Source organism: Alexandromys fortis, unplaced genomic scaffold (genome assembly GCF_014885135.2).
Source record: "Alexandromys fortis isolate MF-2015 unplaced genomic scaffold, M_Fortis_MF-2015_v1.1 scaffold_63, whole genome shotgun sequence".
In the NCBI taxonomy this organism is placed as follows: Eukaryota; Metazoa; Chordata; class Mammalia; order Rodentia; family Cricetidae; genus Alexandromys; species Alexandromys fortis.
This window is the reverse complement of record NW_026067953.1, coordinates 7,019,753-7,041,803: the sequence shown is the minus strand read 5'-3', so window position 1 is coordinate 7,041,803 and position 22,051 is coordinate 7,019,753. Positions and strand designations below refer to the sequence as shown.

Sequence of the window (22,051 nt, the reverse complement as noted above, 5' to 3'; positions counted from 1 at the left end):
ATAATATTATATCTGGGGGTCTTTGATGAATTTGAAGACTAGATGGTTATAATTATAGTTTTCCTTAGTTATGATAAAAGATAAAATAGGTATGGAACTTTTGACTCACAAAGATAAAACAGAAGATAGAATGTTCTTTTAATTTTGTCAAATACAAATAGATTAAATATTATAAATGTAATTCTTGCTTGATGGCTGTTTTGTTATATGTAATTTTCTATTTTAAAGTTAAAAACCTTCCATTTTAATTAGACAGAAAAGGAAAGATGATGTGGGATGTCTTTCTGTATGTTGTGAATATGTCTTATTTCCATTGTTTAATTAAGAAGATGATTTGGTCAATAGCTAGGCAGAATAGAGTCAGGCAGGAAATCCAAGTAAAGATAAAGGGAAATAGAAGGTGAAGTCTGAGAGACTCCAGCAGTCAGCAGGGAAGCAAGATGTGAGGTAGCAAGCCACAAGTCCTGTGATAAAATATAGAATAACAGAAATGAGTTAATTTAAATTGTAAGAGCTAGTTAATAATAAGCCTGAGCTAATAGGTCAAACAGTTTGTATTAATATTAAGTCTGAGAGGTTATCTTAAAAATGGCTACAGGATGGGGGGGGTGTCAAGAAACCTCTGACCCATTTAGCCAATGACCTTTGGGCAGCAAGCCCTAAGGCATGGTCTTGTCTGCATATGTGATTGCTTAAAAGCTGGGGGTGGGGTTATATACTCTCTTGCTTTCTCAGTTGGATGGTTGGACCCCAGCTACCCTGGTCAGAATGACAGGACATAGCAGCTGGATTGTGGCAGAGTCTAATCTGCATCAGTGAGTGTTTATCCCTGTTTTATACCTAAATAAATTCTTGAGACCCTTTAACAGACTCAGGTGGTTTCATGTGACAAGAGGCATCCTTGTGAGCAGACCAGTGCCCATTAGTCAGGGTGGAGTGACTCTCCTCTGCCACTAGAGTTGGGAGAACATTTGGAGCTAAGCCAATGGCTGACTGAAACCAGCCCCCAGAAAACCGCACATGGCCTGTTGCCTGGTTCAGGTGTAGGTGCTTATCTGCTGATAACTCCATCTTTTGAATTACCTGCTCCAAGCCCCTTCTGCCCTGTGCCTTCCATTTGTGGCCAGAGCTGCCTAACTCTAAGCAGCTTAACCGTGTCCATACTCAGGCTTTTAAAAACCTCCATCAGCAGGCTCGCCCAGACCTGCCAGGCACCACACCAGAGGCATGTACACTGTAGTGTCCTCTGCGTGCTCTGTGTCCTACACCCCAGTGTACCCCAGACCGATTCCCAGCTCGACTCCCTGATATGTCCCAGCCCTGGCAACTCTAGAGTCAGCTCACCTGGTCCACCTGTCTGCTCACCAGACGTGTACACACCGCCAGCCCTGGCCAGCTTACCACTTGAGGTCCTGCAATACATTCCAAGCAAGCAGTTTTCACTTAGCATGCCTCTCAGACACCCACTGTTGGGGAATACTATCTTAAGGTGTGTGACTTTTGTTTACACTGCATTTGATTAACTGTGAAGCTGTGTTACTTTGCCAGTCTAAAACACCTGATGGTCCTAATAAAGAACTGAGTGGCCAATGGCGAGGCAGGAGAGAGGAATAGGTGGGGTTGGCAGGCAGAGAGGATAAATAGGAGAACCAAGGAAGATCAAAAGCAAGAAAACAAGGAGAGGAGGACATCAGGGGCCAGTCACCCAGCTACCGAGCAAGCCATGGAGAAAGAAGTAAAGAAAGGTATATAGAAATAGAGAAAGGTAAAAGACCAGAGACAGAAGGTAGTTGGGTTAATTTAAGAAAAGCTGGCAAGAAACAAGCCAAGCTAAGGCCAGGCACTCATAAGTAAAAGTAAACCTCTATGTGTGATTTATCTGGGTAGTGGGGCCCCTCAAAAGGCCAAAAGAGTAAAACATAGCACAACAGCCGACAGTGGCGATGGCTGCGGCCACATGTATCCAGCCCCATTCCGAGCTGCCTGGAGCAGGTCTGGTGCCTGAGCTCAGCTCCCGCTTGCATGTGGCACGGGACCCACCTGGTGCTCTCTCCAAGCTCAGCCTGCAGAGTTGGTCCCTGTAGTTTCAATTCTGCTTAGAAATTACAGGGCAATGTGTTCAGCCTGATATTGAGGTCTTTGATCCATTTGGACTTGAGTTTTGTGCATGGTGATAGATATGGGTCTATTTTCATTCTTCTACAGGTTGACATCCAGTTGTGCCAGCACCATTTGTTGAAGATGCTTTCTTTCTTCCATTGAATACTTTTAGCTCCTTTATCAAAAATCAGGTGTTCATAGGTTTGTGGGTTAAAATCTGGGTCTTCTACTCTATTCCATTGGTCGACTTCTCTGTTTTTATGCCAATACCAAGCTGTTTTCAATACTGAAGCTCTGTAATAGAGTTTGAAGTCAGGGATGGTAATGCCTCCAGACGTTCCTTTATTGTATAAGATTGTTTTGGCTATTCTGGGTTTTTTGTTTTTCCATATAAAGCTGATTAATGTCCTCTCAAGATCTGTGAAGAATTTTGATGGGATTTTAATGGGGATTGCATTGAATCTATAAATTGCCCTTGGTAGAATTGCCATTTTTACTATGTTGATCCTCCCAATCCAAGAGCAAGGGAGATCCTTCCATTTCTGGTATCCTCCTCAACTTTTTTCTTCAAGGACTTAAGACCCAAATGAGGAGCAGAAGGAGGGAGAACATGAGCAAGGAAGTCAGGTCCACGAGGGGTGCACCCACCCACTGTGACAGTGGAACTGATCTATTGGGAGCTCATCAAGGCCAGCGGGACTGGGACTGAATAAGCATGGGATGAAACCGGACTCCCTGAACGTGGCAGACAATGAAGGCTGTTGAGAAGCCAAGGACAATGGCACTAGGTTTCAATCCTAATACATGAACTGGCTGTGTGGGAGCCTAGCCTGTTTGGATGCTCACCTTCCTGATCCTGGATAGAAGTGGGAGGACCTTGGACTTCCCGCAGGGCAGGGAATCTGGACTGCTCATCATTCTCGAGAGGGAGGGGGAGTGGAGGGGGGAGGGGGAGAGGAGTAGGGGAGCGAGGGGAGGAGGAGAGATGTGGGAGGAGGGGGAGGGAAATTAAAAAAATAAAAGAAAGAAATTACAGGGCAAACTCAGGAGCACCAAGCCAGAGCGGTGTTCCAGGACCTTCTTTGGTGCTGCACCTGCGACACCTGCTGGCCAACATTTTTATTACATCTTTTTTTTTTTTAACCCAACAGAGGATCTTTTTGCAGCTAGGATTATCTTCCAAGGATTTTACCAGAGGAAAATAAATGGATAACTTTAAACTTAGAACTGATAATTAAATAAATAATACGTGAATAAATAAATAAGTGAATTAATATTTTTTTCAATTTGTAAGCCCTTTTCCACACTAATGACAAGGAATATCAGGCAATAAAAACCTGCACATTTCTGCTATGAATGCAATGCCGGGAGAGACATGCAACCCAGCTGGAATGAATACATTTTTAGCTGTAATTGTTATTAGTCTGACAATTCACATCTTTTCCTTAAAAATTGTTTGATAATAATGCTAAATATGAAAAACTAACTAAAATTATACAGAATTTCCATAATGGTTATGAGAAATTGGAAGGCAATTTACAGGCAGTACAGATAGTCACTAAGGGACACACCGCAGCGTGGCAGAAGGTGAAAGCTTCAGCGATATTAACCCAGACAGGGGAAAGGGTTGTGATAGACTAGCAAAAAAAAATTGTTCACCTTCCTAGACATGGACACTAGCTTCAGGGAGCAATCTGCAAGCCATAGAGAGAGAGGCACTGTAGAGGTCAAGGCAGGGGTCAAGGTAAAAGCCTTTGAATTATTTACAAATGAGGAAAACAAGAAACTGACTGATTTTATAAATGCTTTCGATGTTTTACATGGTTTGGGAAGTTCAGACCCTACACAGGACAACTACTAATGTTTTCCAAACCTTAGAAGAATTTACTAAAGCTGACAGAAACTGTGTTCAGACAGAGATGTAAGAAGTTAGAGGAGACTTAACCTCACCATGACCTTATAAAATTAGAAAAAAAAGCTGCCTAGAATTGCCAGCACACCTGCTATGCTTTATCCTCTTACTGTTTACATCAGTAATAATGAAGTCAGGAAATGACAACTATGCTGAAGGATACAGACAGGAACCTGTTCACAGGACAGATTTAAGAACTATTAAGAAAGCAATAACGTCCTATGGTATGCATTGAGTATATGTGTGACAGATGGTGAATATGTGGTCCTCTAGGAATAGGAACACCCCTATTCCAAGTGACTGGAATCAACTAGTCTCAGCAGTATTAGAATACAGTGCTCAGTTAGAATGGAAAAGCTGGTTGAAAGAAGAAACTAATACCCTTGAACAGCAGGGTAAAGTTAGAAGTTATGAGATTTCCCAAGATCAAATTCTTGGCCCAGGCCATTATAGTGATGTAAATAGTCAGGCTACATTCAGTGAACACACCCTGTCCCTATGCCATACAGCAGCCTTAAATGCATGGGACTAGATTCAAGAATCAGGAGAAAGAATTGAGTCATATACTAAAGTTACACAAGGCCCAGAAGAACCCTTCACTGACTTTTTGCAAAGATTGATGAAAGCTATAAATAGAACGATTTCAGATCCAGAAGTCAGATGAGTACTAATTAAATCTTTGTCTTTTGAAAATGCTAATTTAGGATGCAAAAAGATAATTGGGCCTTTAAAGGTCAGATCACCACCAATAGATGAATGGATCCAAAACACAGGCAATATAGACTCTTAACTATAGCAATGAGACTTGGCTACAAGAGGCAATTTCCAAAAGCCTGAAGAGGCATCAAAATGTCGTCAAACGTTTTATTTTATTTATTTATTTATTTATTTATTTATTTATTTATTAAAGATTTCTGTCTCTTCCCCACCGCTGCCTCCCCTTTCCCTCCCCCTCCCCCCATAAAGTCCCCCTCCCTCATCAGCCCAAAGAGCAAACAGGGTTCCCTGTTCTGTGGGAAGTCCAAGGACCACCCACCTCCATCCAGGTCTAGTAAGGTTAGCATCCACGAAACTGCCTAGGCTCCCACGAAACCAATAGGTACAGTAGGATCAAAAACCCATTGCCATTGTTCTTGAGGTCTCAGTAGTCCTCATTGTCCACTATGTTCAGCGAGACNNGGTTTTAACTCAGGCTTTTTCAGACCCAGGCCAGCTGGCCTTGGTGAGTTCCTGATAGAACATCCCCCTTGTCTCAGTGTATGGGTGCACCCCTCGCGGTCCTGAGTTCCTTGCTTGTGCTCTCTCTCCTGCTTCTGATTTGAACCTTGAGATTTCAGTCCGGTGCTCCATTGTGGGTCTCTGTCTCTGTCTCCTTTCATCGCCTGATGAAGGTTAATATTCAGGAGGAAGCCTATATGTTTTTCTTTGGGTTCTCCTTCTTATTTAGCTTCTCTAAGAACCCGAATTATAGGCTCAATGTCCTTTATTTATGGCTAGAAACAAAATATGAGTAAGTACATCCCATGTTCCTCTTTTTGGGTCTGGCAAACGTTTTAATAGCAAACCAAGTCATTTAAAAAGAAATTGTTAGCCAGGCGGTGGTGGTGCACGTCTTTAATCCCTGCACTAGGGAGGCAGAGGCAAGTGGTTCTCTGTGAGTTTGAGATCAGCCTGGTCTACAAGATCTAGTTTCAGGACAGGCTCCAAAGCTACAGAGAAACCCTGTTTCAAAAAATCAAACAAAAAAGAAAATAAAAAAAAGAAAAGAAAAGGGAATCTTGCCTGGTGGTGGTAGCGCACGCCTTTAATCCCAGCACTCGGGAGGTAGAGGCAGGTGGATCTCTGTGAGTTTGAAGCCAGCCTGGTCTACAAGAGCTAGTTCCAGGACAAGCTTCAAAGCTACAGAGAAACCCTGTCTCAAGAAACCAAAATAAATAAATAAATATTTTTTAAAAAGAAGAAATTGTTGACAGGGCATTCCTTGAAATAATGTTTCTTCTAGGATGACCCAAATAAAAGGCTCCAACCTTCTGAATTATGTAGATGTGACAAAGGTCAACATTGGACCAATGAATGTAGATATACAAGAGACAAACAAGGCAACCCTTCACCAACAGGAAATGTATTAAGGGGCCTTCCACAGGCCCACATGTTAAATGTGCTCCAGTCGTTCCCAGTCACTGTACAGGAAACTCCTCCCCAGAACAATTTAAAAATCCACTGCCTATTGTAATAAACCATACTGCTCTGGATGATAGAACAGCTTTAGAATATTAATCAAAAATTCCAAAAGAAGCCATAAAATGAATATTTTTGCAGACTTCTATAAATGACCAAAGACCAAAGCTTAGGACACATATAAATTGGATTGTACTTGAAAGTCTTTGGGGCACAGGGGTGGATGTGACTACACCCACACCAGAATCATGGCATCTGAACTGACCTTTTCAGGAGGTACATTTTCAGTTCTTTGGGACTAAAACCCTATATCAGGTAAAACAAAGCATGAGATGGGTTGAATTCATAGGATCAGAAGGACACAGAGGAAAATTGATGTCATATGTGGCTAATAGAGCAGTGAATCTCTGGGGTTGTGATCTGTTACAACAATGGAATACCCAGATTAACATTTCTCCAATCTTCACTTGAAGAGTGGAAGGATTGAGATTATGAGCAAGGAAGTCAAGACCATAAGGGGTTTACCCACTGAGACAGTTTACCTGAGCTAATGGGAGCTCACCAACTCCAACTGGACTGGGACTGAACAAGCATGGGATCAAACTAGTCTCTCTGAATGTGGTTGGCAATTGGGGCAGACTCAGGGGCCACTGGCAGTAGCACTGGGATTTGTCTCTACTGCATGTAGTGGCTTTTGGGGATCCTATTCTTTTTGAATTTATACCCTGCTCAACCTAGATGTAGTAGGGAGGGCCTTGGACTTTCCACAGGGCAGGGTACCTTGCCCTCTCTTAGGATAGAGGGGGCAGGGGTAGGGTTTGTGGAGGGAGTAGTCAGGGAGTGGGAGGAGGGGAAGGAATGAAAATTTGGATTGGTATTTTTTGAGTAATAAAATAAAATAATAATAAAAAATGAATAAAGAAACTGACTTGGCCTGTTGATAGGCAGAACTTAGGTGGGCGTGGAAAACTGGACTGAGTGCTGGGAAAAGAAAGACAGAGAAGAGACACTATGGAGCTGCCACCAGAGTCAGACATGCCGGAACTTTGAAGGTGGGCCACAATCTAGTGGTGATATACAGATTAATATATATGGGTTAAATTAAGATGTGAGAGTTAGCAAATAAGAAGCTAGAGCTAATGGGCCAAGCAGGGATTTAATTAATGCAGTTTCTGTGTGGTTATTTTGTGGCTAAGCTAGCTGGGCTGCTGGGATGGATAAGCGGGCCCCCCTCCTACAAATTGGTGGCCACATGGCCAACTAAATCCACATAAAACCTGAGAGGACTTGAAAAGGAATTCTAGACAAAAAAAAAAAAATACAGAGTTTTACACAGCTTCTTGCTGATTGCTGGTGGTGTGCAGCAGCTCCTTTAAGAGAGGTTTTCCTGATTCATCCGTAGCAGGAGAAGAACCCACGTGGTTTTAAAACACAGCTTTCTGGGCCACGATGCCAGCACAGTCTCTTTCTCTAGAGGTTTGGCTTGTGAGCAGACTGTTCCAGCTTGCTTAATGGTGGCATGGACTGGCTGTGTGCCTACAGTTAGGGCACTGTGCATGGCTCTCAGAGGTGGTGAGCAGCTCTGCCATGCTCAGCTGTGATGAGCGACTGTGCTGAGTGAGCAGGCAGTATCGTATATACCATAATAATAGAACAGCTTAAGTTTTAGACTGGGACAGCAAGCAGAAAGTACCGAATATACCATATTAATGGCACACCTTGGAAAGTAAAGAATTACAGATATGCAATAAAGACAAATCCAGATGGAAAAGAACGCTAAATGGGTCACAATGTTGGATAAATGTACACCAGCTTAGAAGAGAGAAGAAAAAGAGTATAGAGAGTCATAAAACAAAGTTAATTCTTTTTTTTAAAAAAAGTAAAGTTTTTAAAGAGACAGAGTACAGACAGTCATAGATGAAAAGAAGCAAAGAAAAATAAGCCACATAAAGATGGAAAATTTTTTCTCATGATTTTTGTTTCTACAATTCCCTCAGGTTGTGTTTTCTCTATTGTCTCTATTTCAGTTTTCAAATCTTGAATAGTTTCTTTATCTGTTTGATTGGTCTTTCCTAGTTTTCTTTAAGGGATTTGTTGATATCTTTCAATTTTTTATTTGTATTTTCCTCCATTTCTTTGAGGGAATTTCTCATTTTCTCTTTAAGAGTCTCAAACATTCTCCTGAAGTTATTTTTTAGGTCATTTTCTTCTGCTTCATCTATATTTAGTTGCTCAAGTCTTGCTGTTGTAGGGTCTCTAGATTTTACTGGTGTCGTGTTGCTCTCTGTGCTGTTGCGTGTGTTCTTACCTTGTCTACTCATCTTTTCTTTTAATTGGTGTAGTTGGGGATGTCTGTGACTCTGGTGATTATTGAAGCCTTATACTTAAAGCTGTATAGGTATTAAAAATTATAGGTCAATAATCATCCACATTTGTCATACTTATAGTTAGACCAATCAGGTTATTTAGATATAGAGATTATATTCTTTATAGGTAATCTTCATCCACTTCAAAGAACTGTAGCATATGGCATTTAAATAATTTAGGATTCTGTTTATGTAAGACACAATTTCTCCTGGCAGCAACAATCTATTCCCACAAGAATGTTGGGCACCAAAGACACTCCTCTTGGAGCTTGTTTTCTTCTTGGCAAAACTGGCCTTTGGACAAAAGAACTGCCCTGCCTTGACCACTGTCAAAATGTACAGTGTCCAGATTGGACAAACAGGATATAAGCAAAAAGACTGCAAAAACTTGCCAAGACAGGGTTAGATGGTTTGGAAAATTGTCTGTCAGTTACTCTAAGCCTTAGCCAAAGTTGGTTGCCCCAATGTTGCAGATGAGACTTTGGGTGACTGCCAAGGTAGCTGGTTGGTGCTGTCATTTCTTGCATCTTTTGCAAGTTGCTTGATTGCACTTCCTGTTTACTCAAGTAATTTCATTTCCCTTCTCAAGTCTTTGATGCAGTTGAAGACTAAACAGGCATAGTTACTTTCCTCTCATGAATTAACCAAGCCATTTCTAATTCGAGACTTACATACCTTAGGATAAGGCAACTGTTAAAACATTTAGCATATGTTTCTTGCTTGATGTTGTTCATGCTGGTTGTAATTCTAATTTTTATATATGGTATTTGTTCTTATTGTATTAATTTTGTGTTAAGCTTAGAATTCTTTTATTTAGACAAAAGGGGGAGATGTTGTGCAAACTCTTTAAGCCGCTAGCCTTTAAGATACTTTCCCATTTTAGAAATGGTCACATGTACTATATATGCAGATGTAAAAGTGTGCATAGCCACTTTGGCTGTTGGATTCAGTCCCAGTTCCCCACCCATGCCAGAGGACTGCTGATCACCACTTTTTCTGTGAGCCTACGCCTAGATAATAAATAAACATTTATTATACTTCAATCTGGGCCAGTGTGGGACTATTTTATTTTAAGCAGCAACAGCTTTAGATTCTGAGAGTATTCAATGACAGGTACCAGAATATAAAATGACATAAGAGAAACTAGGTCAAAGAAAAATTTAAAACCAAAACTTTTTTCAGTTTGGAGACAGGGTCTTTTTTTTTTTTTTTTTTTTTTTTGAGACAGGGTTTCCCTAACTTTTGGTTCCTGTCCTGGAACTAGCTCTTGTAGACGAGGCTGGCCTCAAACTCGAGACAGGGTCTTATTATATAGTCCAGGCTGTCACTGAATCCACACTCTTCCTGCTCCACTGTTTTGAGTGCTGGGATTACAGGGATTATGTCACCATACCTCATTACAGGTAAGAAAAATTAAATAAACTTATTATGAAGTATTCAGAGAAGATCTAAAAACAAGGTATGTATCTAGTGGTAAGATGGTTCTAAGTGACTTTTCAAGACAAATTAGCATGTTAGCAAAAGTGATGAAAGAAGACAAAATAGTTGAGGCCAACAGGAACATTCAGCTACTCAACAGTGATTTGGATTATGTTTTAAAGGTCACTCACAGGCCTTTGTTTGATAACTTGGTCTCCATCTGCTGCTATTGTTTGTAGAGCAGTGGAAATGTTTAGACAGAGGGTATAGATGGTGGACACAGGTTATAGATAGACCACACTTCTGGTTAACTTTCTGTTACACACCTGCTGATATGAACAGCTGCTTTGTTCTTCAGCCAACATGGATAGGAGTTAATGTCACTACCATATTTTCCCTAACATGCTAGACTACTTCAGGAAACTGTGAGCCCCAGGACGTTTTTCTACCTTTTATTTCTTTAAGTCAGGTAGCAGTGATGAGAAAACATAGCTGAGAGAGCTGGTGAGAGGTGTGTACACTAGAGAAGAATCAGACGCTTGTCAGCTACTACACGGGTGCTGAAATGCAACCCCTGCCCTCTGCAGGAGCAACAGGTGCTCCAAGACACTGAGCCAGGACTCCAGTCCCAAGATTCCCTTAAGCTTTTCTGCTGTGTAAGTGCCCATGACTCCTGGGGCTCTGAGATCTCTTCTCACTCATGATAATCTTACTTTCTGTAGTGGGGGTGATTATAAAACAAGGAAATGCCCCTGATCTTAAGCTTACAGTCCCTGAGGGGCTGGCCATTTCTGAGTAGTCCGTTCTGTTCCTCCTCCATGCACAAATGAACCCACAGCACTGTCCTCCTTCACGAATCTCCCCCATGTGTGCCAGGTCTGATACCTGGCTGTAGCCATCACTTTCTGGGGCCTGGGAACAGGTTCACCAAAAGCACACAGAGACAAATCCTTTGGAGTTCTGTGTGCTGCCTGTTTGAAACCAACACCCGGCTGGATTGTTGTATTCTTTGAGTCCTTCCCCTCTTTTTAGTATCACAAACTGGTTTGGTGTTCTCTATAAAACCTAAATGACTTCTTTTTTTATTTCCTACATGGCTCTGAAAATGCTGGCTAGCCTCTCCATGCCTGACCCCATGGTGTAATGGCGCCCTTATGGTACCACTATTCTATCTAGAACCTGGCCCTACAAAATGTGCTCTAGATCATAAGGATAATGATGCGGAACACCCATTCCACAGAGAGTTGGTGACTATTTAATATTTTCCAAAACAATCTTTAAAAAGGAACAAAGACAAAACTCATGCAAGTGCTAAAATAATTTTTTATTTAATGAAAAGTAGAAAATGGAATGTAGAACTGTTAAGCAACAGTAATTAGAATTATAATAGTATAATAATTCTATAACATTGCATCTAATGTGTATCTTAAAAATATAAATGTATTTTGTGGACATGTTCAATAAAACTAGGAAATTTAGACAATTGATGATTATCTTTGTTCACTATGTAGACTTTCACTTATGAGTTGATACTTATATTTGATGAGTTTGCAGTATTTCCTCTGACATATCTCCGGAATGCTCTCAGTGGGTGGATGTTACGCAGTTGGAATAGAAATGCTATAAAAACGAATCCCCCTATCACTACGGATGTTGCAACAGCAATGAGTGTATGTCCTGGAAAAGGCAATGGAACTTCGTCAACATAAATCTGAAAAAAAAAAGTAAAAAGGATATATTTTCTGGGTGTAGTAATTGAAAACACTGGACAGTGTATGAGCCCCACAATTAACCAGACAGGAAAATTCCACCAAGAATCCTGTGGACATTCAACATCCTCTCCACCCCCAACCTGTCCAAGCCCTATCCGGCACACAAATTCTGGCCATGTTTTTATCTTTCTCCACAACTTGGACTGACAAGAGTCGTGTCATTTCCCAGTTATCTCATTTCATACTTCATGCATTTACTATACCTGAAATTCCTCTACTAACTCACAAAAGGTGACCCCGGGAACCACGGACAGCTTGAAGTGAAACAGCTCAGAGCCCTGTGGAACAAACACAGAAGCTCAGTATCAACGTATGTGTTCCTTTAAACAAAAATATCTGTGGGCACCACTTTCAGAGATGTCATTCACAAGGAGTGCCATGGCTTTTGTCATGAGCATCACATATAAAATGAAGAGGGATTAAAACAGGAACTCAATGACACATTTTCCTTTTCAGAGGGAAACTAAAATAGAAAACCTTCTGGCTTTCGTGAACACTTTGAATTGGCCTTCATATCTGTGTCTTTAACCTTACCTCTGCACTCTCGCTGTTTCTCACACTGACCTGGGCTTTATGTATCTCTATGACCCTAACTCTTCTGCTTCCCTTTAGTCAATTGATCTGGCCTATCTCTGAGAAAATAGCAAATTAATGTCCTGTTCAACATTCAGATTCCTTTAGAAATAAGACAACCAGGGAATAAAGACAAAGAAAAGTTTTCTATATACTTTAAAGCTGCTCTTCCCACCATCCTCCAGCTATAGACTTTGGCACACATGCCTTATTCTAAGCTCTGCATGGTAAAAAGAAAAATGATGTCAACTCACCATTATAGTTAGGTTGAGCCCAAAAGGATTATACACTTCAGACTTAAGCATGGGCTCTAAGTAACCTTGCATTTTCCTAACATTTAGTGGAGTGTTGTGCTCTGAAACATACAAAATACATTTAGAAAACTTACATTTTCATATTTTGCATAAAAGTTGTTATATACATTAGGATACAATGAAAGATTCTATTGTGTGATGTTACTAAGGTAGCTCAGGCTCTTAGTTAGGTTTGACTTTGTGCATACCTTTAGAGTTGGGTTTTACAAAAGACACTTTAATATAGGCTTAATCAGAAGGGCTAAGAGGAAAAAGAGACACTCAGAAGAAGGCAAAATATCCTCAGAGCATTGACATGGACGTCTCAAAGTTACAGCAAATACAACACACCCTAGCCTGGATGTGGGGTCAAGGGAGAATCGCCCATTTTTATTTCTAAAAAATATCATATACTTGTGGACTGAAGAGTGGGTTGAGTGATTACAAGCATGTCTGTTCTTGTAGAGGACCTGGGCTTTATTCCCAGCTGTCATATGGCAACTAAGAATCATCTGTAACTCCAGTTCTAGGATCTGATTGCCTCCCCTGGCCTCTGAGGGCAACAGGCATGCAAGTGATGCACAAACACCTAGACAAAACACTCATATTCATCAAAAAGTAATTTTAAAAATTCTGGTACTGGGTATTGAATCCTAGTGCCTTCTTCACACTAGAGAAAGCCTCTAAAGCCAAACTACAACCTCACTTCTCTTCATGGGGAAGTAGACTAACTAACTGCCTCACACTGCCCCAATGTCCTCCTCAAGGAGAGAGTGTCTGACCACCTTGCTGCAGTTTGAGTTCTTTCTAGACTCTGACTTATGAGAAACCAATCCTGGCATGTCATGGTTTGCAGCCTTCACAGTGGAAGGCAAATGATTTTCCCAAAACAGCAGTAGAGTTGCACAAGAGGATCCCCTATGGGTTCTGCAGGAGAAGGAAGCAGCTCTTCCCACCTAGTAAACAAGTGAACCGGTACAGGTGTTAGAACTCCAGTGGCACAATGGTGAGAGGAGCTAGAGAAAGTAACTCCAGCCTGGTTGTCTCCTAAGCTCCTCCCATTGGGAATGCTCTCACCATGTGAACTTAAGGGTTTGAGTCGGCTTATAAAATGCTTCCATATTTCAAAGTCAATTCTCCAAACCTAGTAAGGGCCACCAGGATACCACAGAAACTGGGAATATTAATCGTGGAAAATGGGAGCTTTACTTTCTTTCCTGGACTTCAAGAGGGCATTCAATTTGGTAGGGTAACCTTTCTGAATAAGAAAGGAGAGAGAATGGGTGGTGGGAGTAAGAGGGGAGGTTTTGGGGAGGGATCAGGAAGAAAAGAGGGTATGAGAGGAATCTGGGATCAGACTGGGAAAAAGAAATAAAAACATTAAATAGAAAAGGAATAAAAAAGTAAATTTGTGAGAGTTAGACTCACTGACTACAAGTTGTCTGCAAACATAGTGATAGAGTGACGACTAATCAAAGTTTCAATTGTCTTCACCAATAGGTCTATCTTCCTGTCCCAGGGTTGTGGGGCAACCCTGGGAATGAACCTAAGGCTTCAAACATTCTATCACTGAATTCCAGCCCCTGCCCTTATCTATCTATCTATCTATCTATCTATCTATCTATCTATCTATCTATCTATCATCTATCTATCTATCTATCTATCTATCTATCTATCTATCTATCTATCTATCTAGTACCTGAAAATATTTGCACATAAATAAACACAAAATATGCAAGTGAAAGTTGTATCTTGAAGGTAAAACTGAATTTATGATAATTTCCTTTTGTATTGTAAAATATATTTGTCTCTTTGGGGCTCTTTTACTATAATATCCGCACTCTCTTTCTTTTCTTTCTTCCTTCTTTTTGGGACAATGTCACATAGCCCAGGCTGGTCCCATCTCGCTATAGAAGTAAAACTGACCTTAAACTCTTTCCTCTACCTAGCAGGTACTGGGATTACCACTGTATACTACCACATTCAATTGAATAAATCTTCACAAAACTTCTTTAGATAATTAGATACATATGTTTAGAATATCCAGCAACACCTAGAATATTTAGTTAGCTGTTCTCATAGTAAATAGTAAAGATACTCAACTGGAACACAGCACAAACTTAATTTTTGCTACTAATCTACAACAGGATTCTCAGATGTGTTTCCATGCTATAGTATGTGTTAAATATTTATTTATAATTATGTTTGCACGTGGGTATATACAGGCCCCTGCAGAAACACAGTCATAGGGCCCCCTGAAGCTCAAGTTACAGTTATATGAACTAGTTGACATGGGTCCTCTGAGAGAACAGTATACTCTTTTAACCACTGAGCAATCTCTCCAGTCCTGCAGTTCAAATCTAAAAACTACTGGCCGTATACCATTGAATCCAGGTTACTGGAAGTGATGAGAACATAAGGGGACATGACAGAGGTAAACATGAACAAGTCAATGATTCAAATCCTTTTCTGAAATACTCCAGGTTATTTCAGTGAACAAGGTTTGCAATGCACTCATTAAGCAAAACAGCAATAATAGAATGGCTTGTAGATACAGACAGAAGTCAGAACACATACTTATTTGCCAGTTTTGCCTCCTATTCAGTTCAATCATGGTAACCAAATATGGAGGTCCCGCGAGGAATTTTTTTTCTTCATCATGAATTTCCAAAACAACTGGTAACTGTGTGACTGGAAACTTGTAACGGCGAACCTAAAATGCAAATTCCACGAATGCACGTAAGTGTGGGAAGTTCAATACTATCATTCCTGGTCAAGAAATGAATGACATTTTTATAGCACCTTGGCTATTCCAAGTAGAGTGCTTCTTAGGGGCTCTGCCTTTCAGACATGAAAAGAGTCTACACAACAAAGTCCATACAAATTCCACAGCAGCAATCATGGTAATGAGATTCAGAAGATTTAGAAACAATGTTTAAGGTTTGTATACAAAGTGATATATAAACACACATATATTTTCTTGAAAAAAATATATTCCTGAAAGTTTCTTCTGTGACTGTCATTATACTTTAGGGTTTGTTTTGTTTTTTTGCATTCCTCTTGCCGGTCCACTTTTCCCCAGATAGACCTCCCTTCTGTCTTTATGTCACATAAATTCTCTTATCTGTGCACCCAGTTAAGATCTCTTCCTCCTCTGGTGTGGTCCATTTTATGCTTTCTACTCTCCCAATTAAGTGTAGAGTTTTTGTATGGGGAAACACATAGCACTTCTCTTCTGATCATGACTATTCTCACTTAATATAACGATCTCCCGTACTACCCATCCTCCTGCAATGCCATGATTTAATGCTTCTTTGTGGCTGAAAAGTCCACTTGCACTGCATGTTGTCTGTCCATGTGTCGATGACATTTAGAATGGATTCCCTTCTTAGTTATTGCGAGCACTGCAGTAATAAGCATGTATGTGCATGCATCTCTGGTTGTATAGCGACTGAGTTCTTTGGATGTATATCCCCGAGTGGTACAGCTGGGCCACATGGCAGTCTTAAAAACATTAAGTTAAGCTAACTTATTAGTATTTTATTCTTCTTATTAATTTTGTGTGTTTGCATGTGTGTGTATGTGTCCACATGCTCCTGTGTTACAGAGTGCACGTGAAGGTCAGAGGACCACTTGGAGAAGAAAATTCTTTCCTTCTACCATATGGATCCTAGAGACTGAACGAGAATGTCTGATCTGGTGACAAATGCAACAGATCTTCCTCCTATGAGCCATCTCCTCAGTACTGGCTTTACTATAAATTGAGATCAGGCATTGTAAACTTTCCATCACTACTCTGCTTAAGATGCCTTTGTCTATTCAAGAGTGACCTTCCTGTGGATTTGGGGATTGCTTTCCTGCTCATGTGATGAATGGTACTGGAATTCTGATGGGGATTGCATTGAATGTATAGATTGCTTTGTGTGAGACACCCATTTCACAGCATTGCTTGCATTGGTTCATGAGCATGGGAGGCTCTTCCGTCCTCTAGTGCCTTCTTCAGTATCGTTCTTCATTGTTTTAAAAAATTTTAATTAAGAGGTTTAGGTTTTGTTCCTTCCTTCTTCCCTCCTTCCAACCCTCTCTATCATCAGATACTATAAATAGGACTTTTTCTCAGAAAGTTTTTTGTTATTTTACTCTTTTGGTTTTTAGGGGGAACCCACCTCAGAACTCCCAAATAAAACACACACATTGTTTTATTTTTTCTTATAAATGTTCAGTCTTTACTTGGTTTGTTTCTAGCCAGGGTTTTGTAACTTAAATTATCCCATCTATCTTTTGCCTCTGGGCCTTTATCTTTCTCTATTTCTGGATACATTTCTTTATTTATTATTCCATGTCTGGCTCTGTAACTGGGTGACTGGCCCCCGATGCCCTCCTGTCCTTGTTCTCTTGCTCCTGCTTCCTCCTCCTCCTCCTCCTCCTCCTCCTCCTCCTCCTCCTCCTCCCAGATTTCTCCTTCTATTTATTCTGTCTACCTGCCAGCCTCACCTGTCTTTTCTTCTGCTTGCTGTTCAGCTCTTTATTAGACCATCACATTTTTCAGACAGGCAAAGAATACAGCTTCACAGAGTTAAGCAAATGCAACATAAAAGAATGCAACACATCTTTGCATCATTAAAACAAATGTTCCAAAGCTTATACAAATGTAATATATATTCATATTCTACAACAAAGCTTATTATTTGTATATAGAAAAATAATAAGGCCAGGCCAGCATGGACTACATAGTAAATCCCAGGCCAGCCAGAAATGCGCAGCGAAAAGTTATCTCAAAACAAAACAAAATCTTTGTGTGTTCATATGTACATATGGTAGGAGTTCCTTCTGTTTGTGTGTTGCTTTCATTGGATAATGAATAAAGAAACTGCCTTGGCCTAGTTGATAGGGTGGAACTTAGGTAGGCAGAGAAGACAAAACTGAATTCTGGGAGAAAGAAAACAGAGTAGAGAACCATCATGGAGTTGCCAGAATCAGGAACGCTGAATCTTTCCACATAAGCCACGCCATCGTGGTGATATACAGATGAATAGAAATGGGTTAAATCAAGATGTGCGAGTTAGCCAATAAGAGACTAGAGATAATGGGCCATGCAGTGATTTAATTAATACAATTTCTGTGTGGTTATTTTGTGTGTACACTGTCCTGGCAGCCAGGACAAAAAGCAGGCCCTCTTCTCCATCAACATATATATGGTTATGTATTTGTGCACTTGTGAGCAGGTGTCTATATGTGTGGATGGCAAGAGTCAATGTCCAGCATTATCCACAAATACCACCCATATTATTTTTTGAGGAAGGATCTCTCATTGAGCCTTGATCTCAGTGATTTGGTTAGACTAGCTGGCCCATAAGGCTCTGGGATCCTCCTGTGTCTGTCTTGCCAGATGAATGTCATTATTCCTAGGATTTTTTTTTTTTATATGGGTGCTGGGGATTGAATTCAGGTTCTAGTCCTTGCAAGGAAACAATTTATTGACTTAACAATCCCCCTCATATTTATTTATTTGTAAGTCTTACTATGTAGTTCTAGATGGTCTGAAACTTGTTATACAGACCACACTGGCCTCAGACTCCTAGAAATATGCCTGCCTCTGCCTCCCAAGTGCAGAGATTAAAGATATATACCAAGAAACCCGAAGTTTTGTATATGCTAGAAGGTGCTCTACCATTGACCTAAATCTCAGTCCTCCTCACCCTCTTTAAAGATACAGTCTTATATAGACAAGGCTATATGAACTTTCTACATAACCAAGGCTGGCATTGAACTCCTGAATCTCCTGTCTCCATCCCCCTACAGTTGAGTATACAGGCATTAGTCACCAATGCCTAAATCTGATCAGCCATCATTTGAGGGTTCAATTCCCAATACCATCTTTAGATGAGATTTCTGTCCTCTGTCCCCTCCCACCCTGCTGAGAAGCCATAGTTGGAACAGTGTGTGACTGGCCATCTTTCACTGTGTGATGCGTCTTTGCCTTAATACTTTCCAGGTGTGCTTTGTGAATTTTCAGAAGTTTAATTATTTTTCTCTTAGGACATGGAGTCTAGTATTTCTCTTGCTGGCTCTTCTCCTTAACCAGATCACACAGGCGTTGTGCTGGTAGAGGGCTGTTAATTGTCTGAGTTATTGTGGGTACTGTTGGCTTCCTTGGGTTGTGATTTTCCTTCTAGTACTTTCTGTAAGGCTGGGTTTGTGGCTACATATTGTTTAAATTTATTTTTATCCTGGGATATCTTGTTTTCCCCATTGATGGTGAAAGAAAGCTTTGCTGGGTATAGTAGTCTGGGCTTGCATCCATGGTCTCTTAGTTTCTGCAGCACATCTATGCAAGACCTTCTGGCTTTCATGGTTTCCATAGAGAAGTCAGGTGTAATTCTGATAGGTTTACCTTTATATCTTACTTGACCTTTTTCCTTTGCAGCTCTTAATATTCTTTCTTTAGTCTGTATGTTTTGTGTTTTGATTATTATATGGCGAGGGGATTTTTTTTTGATCCAGTCTATGCTTCTTGGACCTTCATAGGAATATCCATCTTTAGGTTGGGAAAGTTTTCTTCTATAATTTTGTTGAATATATTTTCTGGGCCTTTGAGCTGTAATTCTTCTCCTTCTACCCCTGTTATTCTTAGGTTTTTGTCTTTTCATGGTGTCCCAGATTTCCTGTATGTTTTGTGTTAAGAATTTATTAGATTTGCTGTTTTCTTTTATTTCCTCTATAGTATCTTCAGCGTCTGAGATTCTTCTATCTCTTGTATTCTGTTGGTTATACTTGTCTCTGTAGTTTCTGTTTTGTTTACCCAGATTTTCCATATCCTGCCATCTCTTGGTTTGTGTTTTCTTCATTGCCTTCATTTCAGTTTTCAAGTCTTGAACTGTTTCCATTACCTGTTTGATTACATTTTCTTGGTTTTCTTAGATATATTTGAGGGATTTATTCATTTTTTTAACTTTTTGTTAGTCTTCTCATCCATTTCTTTAAAGGAGTTTTTCACATCCTGTTTAATGGTCTCTATCACTTTCATAATGTTATGTTTAAAGTCTATTTCTTCTACTTCTTCTGGATTAGGGTGTTCAAGTCTTTCTGTTGTATGTTCACTGGATTCTGGTATTATCATGTTGCTTTTCAGATTGTTGGAGGAATTCTTGCATTGGTACCTGCCCATCTCTTCCTTCAAATGCTGTTAGGAGAGTCTTGGCGGCTTGGTCTGATCTGGGCTGTGGCTAACTGTGTACTTGGGAGATTTCCTTGGTCTGCCCTCAAGAGGAAGTCTTTTTTTTTTTTTTGAGGAAGTCTTTTAAGATAGGGTCTTGCAATGTGTTCTAGGCTGCTCTGTAGCTCACTAGGTAGCCCACACAGGTTAAAATCCTGGCAATTCCCCCTCTGCTTTCTAGATGCTGGGGCTACAGCTGTGTGCTATCATGTATGTGAAATCCATAACTTTTGTTTTCCTTTTCCACAGTGATTACTATGAAGAAATCGGACTTATTTTGGCACTCAATCCATGTCTCTTCCTGTCTCCCTTATACTTTATCCTTTGTCTGTACTTGTTGTAGTCTCTCACACAGAGTTGGCAACTCAGGCTCTGGATTCAGCATCAAATCCAGCTCTGATGCTTTTTTTTAAAAAAAAATAATAAAATTAAATTTAAAAATATAAGTCTGGTGTTTAAACTTTACAAACCTATTTAAAATTACTGTCGTTCATAGGAACTGATTAATCTTTTCGTGTGACCACGTTGAAATAAAAAGATGACAAAATGAAGTTTAAGAACTTAAAAAAAACATTTTTTTCAAAGTATTTTCATGGTTTGTACAAAGATTTTTAAAAGTTATGTGAGTCGTGATTTAAAATTTAATACTGTCTTTGAAAGCACACCCGTGGTTTTTTGGGAAATCGGCCCACCATTACCTGTGTGGGCTTTCCTCCCACTGTGTGGTTCAGCTTTAAGGATGGTTGCTCCAGGCAACAAAGCAATGGATACTTTGGTTTCTTCTAATATATTATCTATGGCTTAATAAAAATATCACTTCCCCTCTCTCACGTAAGAGATAATTTACTGTAATTAATTTCACAATTTATATTTTTGCCTTTTTTCTTTTCTTATTATATAGAATTGATACACATTTAACATTTAAGGATCAGCTGGTTTTATGCCTAACTATAGACTGTAAAATTATGACATAGAAGACAAATTTAATGATTATCTACTGAAAAAAAAATTCTCATTCATCCTAGGAACATTTTAAAGACTAAGTTACTGACTTTTTAAAGGCATACTATTTAATAAATCAAAAGTTTTCTGGAAGCTTCTGACATAAGAGAGTCAGTCTCCCCGCTTTCCCACATCCCCATATTATGTGTCCTTTCTCTCCCTCAGTAGGCAGAGTTTCTCTATGTCTCAGCAACTGTTCCCAAATAACTATTCAGAAAGTAATTATTAATTATAAACAGCCGATAGTATAGGCCGGTTACTAGCTAACTCTTACATTTTAAATTAACCCTTACTTTCTATCTATCCTTTGCCACGTGGCAAATTCGTTATGAATCTCTCTGTGTCTCATTTGTGATTTCTCCAACTCTGTCCTTCTTCCCAGCACTGTCTCTGAGAAGAAAGTCCTAACTAGCTATCGACCAATCAGCCTTTTGCTAAGAATGAGAGCAACACAGTTTCACAGTGTACAGAAGGAAAATCCCATAGCATCTCTCCTATATGCAGGCTCTTCTACTTCAAAAGGTCAAATAAATGCTAACAAGAAACATAAGAATAGTTGAATCTGTTCTTATGTTTGCAAAGTTAGAAAGTTACCATTTTGGTTGCTAACAGTCCAGGTATTCACTGACCCAGATTTCCTGGGAGCTACTGCAGAAAGCTGCATGTGGCATTCCCTGTATATACTTTCTGAAGATATATAAGCAGTGACCCTTGTAAATGCTACAGAATGTGCACCTAATTTTACTAGTCTGAATATCTTCATGGTTTCCTAAACATACCATAATGATTCAATTTCCGTGGAAGTGGCAGTATCCCACTTGAATATAGTATTTTATTCTTAGGGGGAGTGTAATCCTTTCAGACTGCCAGAACATATAAATATATGTAATATATACATAATAGTAACATTTCATGGAGTGGAAGGAATGAGCTAAAAACGTTTGGAAAGACACACCGGTTTGAGTGATAAGCAACGGGCGTGCAATGTATAAAAAGTTGCAAACCACTGCATTGCTTGTATTTATCTTTCTGTCCTCATCTCAAAGATTGCTTGTTAGATTCTGTGCACAAAAGAGTGCTGCAAGAATAATTGTTTCAGCTTTCTAGCTTCATGTGTAGGTTTTTTCTTTTAGGATAGAGGTAAGAATTTTTTCTGGTCCACCCATTCCATGTACATAAAAGAATTATTAGATTATTATTATTATTATTATTATTATTAT

General features: G+C 39.8%; 1 protein-coding gene across 1 annotated transcript in view; it reads right to left on the bottom strand.

Moving 5' to 3' along the window:
* Positions 1-11,433: 11,433 nt before the first annotated feature.
* The window catches only part of LOC126507208 (cation channel sperm-associated auxiliary subunit beta-like), a 171,136-nt gene continuing 160,518 nt past the window's right edge, over positions 11,434-22,051 (bottom strand). Inside the window, exons 23-26 of the mRNA XM_050151448.1 lie at positions 15,191-15,326; positions 12,575-12,675; positions 11,951-12,025; positions 11,434-11,686 (exon numbers count right to left, since the gene is read on the bottom strand). Of these exons, the coding sequence (XP_050007405.1) occupies positions 11,495-11,686; positions 11,951-12,025; positions 12,575-12,675; positions 15,191-15,326 (504 nt within the window). The 3' untranslated portion in view covers positions 11,434-11,494. The remainder of the gene's footprint in view (positions 11,687-11,950; positions 12,026-12,574; positions 12,676-15,190; positions 15,327-22,051) is intronic.